General features: G+C 35.6%; 1 protein-coding gene across 1 annotated transcript in view; it reads left to right on the forward strand.

The window, feature by feature from the left end:
• LOC126191344 (eEF1A lysine and N-terminal methyltransferase homolog) overlaps nucleotides 1-2912 on the forward strand; it is a 70927-nt gene extending 68015 nt beyond the window's left edge. The window contains exon 11 of the mRNA XM_049932183.1: nucleotides 2215-2912. Within this exon, the coding sequence (XP_049788140.1) occupies nucleotides 2215-2498 (284 nt within the window). The 3' untranslated portion in view covers nucleotides 2499-2912. The remainder of the gene's footprint in view (nucleotides 1-2214) is intronic.
• The last annotated feature ends 3088 nt before the right edge of the window (nucleotides 2913-6000 follow it).

Consider the following 6000-nt stretch of genomic DNA (forward strand, 5'->3'; position numbering starts at 1 on the left):
CTGGATAGTTAACCATTTATTATTGCAGATACTAAACCATGTACAATCTACAGGTGGTTATCTCGACGCAAACAGTGACCTAAAGATGCTCTGTTCTGAAAGTTACCAGTGCTCTACTCTGTAGTTACAAGTAATGTTAACAGTTAATAACCACTTTGTCATTCATGATCAGGTAGTCGAAACTATTGTACTTATTCCATACATCTTATGGTGTCACTAGTTATATTTACTTCATGAAGTATACTTAATACTTTGTATACATACCTAAACTGGTTACTCCACTGTATCAAAAGAGTTCAATGATGCCTACTTGTCCTTTCTTGTAAGGTTAATTTTGAGTCTTAATTTTTGCTACTAGTTAGGAATTGTTTCTCCATCTACTCCAGTTATTTTTCACTCCTTGACGCATCTCACACGCAGTTTGTGTGGTCGTATTTCCTGGTGCCTTGCTGTTGGTATTAAATCCACTATACACAATTCTTTCATGAAATGTACCTGCGAGCTGCTTACATTCTAGTACTAATTGTTTCACTATAATATAATTGTCCCCACACTTCCTTTCCTCTATAGTCAATTTCTGACTCTTAATATTAGCTAATGATTGAGAATTCTCTCTCCAGTTACTGCAATCACAGGTTCTAGCCCCATGATGCTCTTCACACTCCTTTTCTTGACAGGTTCCCTACCAGCATGCTACTGATCTCACTACACCTATTTGGAGATCAGTTCCCAAATTTCCCATCCATAACACCACTTTTCGTTGGTGTTGACATGTTTTTTACCGTTGTTACTATGTTGCTTTTGTATATTTAAATTTTTGTTGACATCTCATGAGAAGTATAGCTGTGTACAGGCTGCATTAGGCAATGATTGACAAGAACAAGGGAAAGGAGTATGGTAGAAGAAGAATGGGTAGCTGTGAGAGATGAAATAGTGAAGGCAGCAGAGGGTCATGTAGGTAAAAAGACAAGGGCTAGTAGAAATCCTTGGGTAACACGAGAGATATTAAATTTAATTGATGAAAGGAGAATGTATAAAAATGCAGTAAATGAAGCGAGTGAAAAGGAACACAAACGTGTCAAAAAGAGATTGGCAGGAAATGCAAAAGGGCTTAACAGTAATGGCTAGAGGACAGATGTAATGATGTAGAAGCATATATCACTAGGGGTAAGATGGATGCTGCCTACAGGAAAATCAGAGACCTTTGGAAAAGAGAGAACTACCTGTATAAACATAAAGAGCTCAGATGGAAACCCTGTCGTAAGCAAAGAGGGAAAAATTTGAAAGGTGTATAGAGGGTCAATACAAGGATGATGTACTTGAGGGTAGTACTATGGAAGAGGACGTAGATGAAGATGAGATGGGAGATATGATACTGCATGAAGAATTTGACAGGGCACTGAAAAGAGGCCCCGGGAGTAGGCACCATTCTGTTAGAACTGCTGATAGCCTTGGGAGAGAGAAAACTCTTCCATCTGGTGAGCAAGATGCACGAGACAGGCGAAATACCCTCAGACTTCAAGAATAATACAATTATTCCAATCCCAAAGAAAACGTGTTGACAGGCGCTAAAATTACTGAGTCTTGGTTGCAAAATACTAACAAGAATTCTTTACAGACAAATGGAAAAAACTGGTAGAAACAAACTACAGAGAAAATCAGTTTGGATTCTGTAGAAATGTTGGAACACGAGGCAATACTGCCCCAACGACTTGACTTACAAGTTAGGATAAGCAAGGCAAACCTACGTTTATAGCATTTCTAGATTAAGGGAAAGCTTTTGACGATGTTGACTGGAATACTCGCTTTCAAATTCTGAAGATGGCAGGGGTAAAATATAGGGAGTGAAAGGCTATTTACAGTTTGTACAGAAACCAGACGGCAGTTAAGTCAAGGGGCATGAAAGGGAAGCAGTGGTTGAGGCTAACGCAGTTTTTATGTGCGAGTGTGTGCCATTTCTTCTAATGTTTGATTAATTATGAAAATATCTAGTTTGACCAATACAAAATCCGTAGTGAAGGTCCCAAAATCTTTCTTCTGAGTTTGTTACATAATGAATGAAGGTATCCATGGTTCTAAATCTCACTATAGTACAGTAACAAGATGTGTATAGTTATGCTATGTTAACTAATATATTTCACAAAAATTTTCCTTTATTTCAGAGCAAGTCCTTGTTTTATAATTTTGCAATTACAGCAATTTCTTCTGTGTTAGGGTTCTTCGTGCTGAATCTTGTGTGCCGAAATGTGGATTTGAGGATGCAGGCACTCAAGAACCTCACTGCAGTCTTCGACTCTGTAAGCTCTTTCAAACTTGAACAAGAAGTTAGTGAAATAGTGTTTTGTTGTGGCTTTAAGGTTGTAACTGGTGATGAGTGGCGTAGTTTGATTGAAGCTGCTGCGGTAAAAGTTAATGCTCTTGCAAAGAAGCGAAAATTGCAGACAGATAATTTGGTCGATGTCACTAACCTTGTCAGTTCCCTTCAAATTAGTACATGAATCCTGAAGAAGTAATTGAAATAGCTGTTAAAACATCGTGACTTGCATTGTTGTGATAAAAGTACATACTGTGGAGTTTCAAAGCTATACTGAAAGTCAAATCTGGTGACATTACATTGTGTCATGTATAAATGTATGTGTTTCATAATTTGTGTGGCTGTTCGTAGCCACAGGTTTGTAGATAGTTTTCTATTCTGATTTGTAAATTTGTAATTAGACATATATGTCAGCAGAACTATTGTTTGTCAACTTTTGTATATTGTTGAATGGAAAAGAACGTTATTAAACAGAGTACAAAGTGGGTGATCACACTTCATTGTGTTTTGTACAGTAGTATTACTGTGAAGTTGCAGAGCTATTGTGTCATTTGTCTATCACTTGCTTAAATGACATAGTGTTGCCCCCCCCCCCCCCTGCACTTACCAGAATGTCACTGTTCAGGAAATTCAAAATGGTAATGATAAGAAAAGGTAAAACAAGACTAAAGAGAATGTTACCTTGGCATAATTTTTTGAGAGGATGGAGCTTAGAACAGGTGAACAGTTCAGAATGGAAAGAGTGTTCTCGCATCGTGCTGTATATATGATTGCATCTTAAGTTATAAAATATCTTATTGAAATGTTATAGACTTACCTGTTAGTTCTCTCCTCATAGCATTTAATGTTTAAATGATTTGATCTACCTATAAGACACAAATAAGAATTCTGGCATGGCTTATTGATGTATAACATCTTTAACCATTAGTATTTGTATTATTTGTCTATGTTCAGTTTATTACAAATTTCATGTGTTTGGAATTACTGCAAGTTTATTTTAATGCTGCATTGCACATACTGTAAAATTAAGTTTTCAACTACTAAGGTGTGTCTGCCATGGTACACAACTTTGTCCATCTGTAAGAATTTCTGATTACAATAACTGATGTAGAATGAAGAGGTTGTGTGTTGCTACATAGGTATTAATTTTGAAAAGTCAAGGAGAAGTCTTCCAAATTATAATACTAGTATGAGTTTTGGAGATTTACAGACTGGCCTCACCTTCATAAATTTGCAGACACAATTATATGCACCTTATACTTATGCTGTGATAATCACACTTCATCTGCTCCATTCTATTAAACCTTGTATGTTGCATTCTCCATGGCTCTGTAACAGTAATATAGTTTGCACTATATTTGAAAGATTGTAGGTATATTTTTTTGTGGGAAGGTTCCTGGAGGACACAGAGTATGAAAAATGGAAATGATTCTACTAAATAGTTTATAATTATTGGAATGAGACTGATTTTTTGGCCTGATGCATAATGAAAGTAGTTACAGTTTGCAGAATTTGTGTGCGCTTCAAAATTGTAAATACCTTACAGTGAATGGATTTATGTTGGCAGCTGAGAAATGTTCATTGTATTCATTTCATCTTTATGTGAAGAAAAGCTTTAATATTTCATCCTCTGCAAATTCTCAGGAAATGTTTGACTTACACTGCACATCATGGAAAATAGCTACTATTGACATTGAATTTAGCATAATTCCACCTTTCATAACACTTGAGGGATAGAACAGTGTAAGTAAATATTACAAAATTTCTGAATGTTTTTGATGTTCTAGATTGTTAAAATTGTAAAAACAAATATTTAAAAATCATAACAAATGTTTCCTGTTATTTCAGCACAATTTTCACTTATCTTGCCATCAGCAACATATAATGAAAATTATTCTTGTAGCTGAAATAATGGCAACAAAGATGAGTGATTTTTCTGTCATATAAATGTGAAAAAGAATAAATGTGTGCTTCACAAAGAAATTGCTAAAAGCATTAAGTATTTCACCTACACACACACACACACACACACACACACACACACACACACACACACACAGAGAGACAGATTAGCCGGCCACTGTTACATGTGTGGAATACATTTTAAGCTGTGTGGTCCAGATACATCGAAAAAATGTTACAGAAAGCTGTTTACATGTAAACGGTTGTGAAAAAATGGGCTATTCCCAAACTAGTAACTAGCCTCAGGATGTTGTTCACATTGCAGAAGTGCTAATTATGTGAAAACTATAAATGTACAGTGATACACTAAATTAAAATTGACCTGTAGCATGTAGATATCAGTTAAGTCTTACACAATCTTCAGTACGTAAAATACCTCTGATATCTGAGTTGGAGGGATGAATTAGAACTACCAATGTTAACATTAAATACACCTGAAGTAAGTTACTCTCCTCTACATAAAGGTTTTAATTTTTCCAACAACAGTTGTTTTATATTGTCAAAGTTTGCACCCTAATAAATGACACTGTTGATACATAGGCCAATAAGATGCCATGTTGCCCATAGGCATAGCCCTTGTTGTTTATTGCCTACCCCTGCTGACTCTGACAACATAAGACCCCTCAAATTTTTCAAGATGTAATTTATCTAAAATGACATAATTATTTTATTTACCTTTTACCATGGACACTTTCAAATTTGACTCCAACTGAGAGAACACTTTCAGATAAGTGAATGTCGATAACCAGATTGAAGTTTTAAACATGGCTGCATTGTCAGTGACCATTACAACGTGAAATTAAAACAGTAAACAGCCCTCTGTCTCAAAATGAAGTCTTTTTGTGACCAAGGGCTATTTATTGCTTTAATAACCAGATTGTTAGTTAAAAAGTTCAATAGACTAGTACAGATTGTGACGTAACATGGCCATTTCATTGCCATCCGCAGAGGTTTATCCAAGAGGGGATAAGGTTCATTTTTGAATACATCAGATTAGTTGAGTTTGAGAATTTGTCATGCCCAAAGAAAGAATTTGACTGGAAGGACACTTTTGATAGTTACACAGTCAATATTTTTAAAGTACTATAGATTACCTCTATACATTAAAGGTAAGCATATTTCACTACTATATCCAAAGCACATTGCTTTATATTATCAACATTATTATGGGTGTAGCAAACTTTTGGAAACAACTATCAAAATTAGCTGGTAGAACCAACTCTTAAACTAAAAAGTAAATAAATAAAATAAAAAGCATACATCCAATTGTCTCTGCTCTGTAGTTTGGCTCAGTATTGTGTAAAATGGCAATTGGACCACCGAGCTCGGTCACTCAGGGCTGCACTCCATTTAGCTTAAGAAGGTCCGTCACCTTTTCAATCATGATATTTCACTATTTTTTCGTGCTGTTGCAACAGAAATTTATACCTTTCCTGGATCTGCTGATGAATACACCTGTGTTACACAGGGTGTATACGACCCGGGACAACTGGGAGATCCGGGAAAAACTAGGGAATTTTTTCATCCGGGAGAAAACCGGGAAAAACCCGGGAAGTTTTCATTGTTTTTGTTTTCAGTTAAATTTTTGTAATTTTGACTATCAAGAACCGATACTCTAACAAAAGATATTACTGTATACCGCTATTTCAGAATAATGCTGCAACAATAAAACTTGAACGGAGAGAAAAAACGAAAATAAAACTTAAATTGCAAAGGAAATGCAC

This window comes from Schistocerca cancellata, chromosome 6, assembly GCF_023864275.1.
Source record: "Schistocerca cancellata isolate TAMUIC-IGC-003103 chromosome 6, iqSchCanc2.1, whole genome shotgun sequence".
Taxonomy (NCBI): Eukaryota; Metazoa; Arthropoda; class Insecta; order Orthoptera; family Acrididae; genus Schistocerca; species Schistocerca cancellata.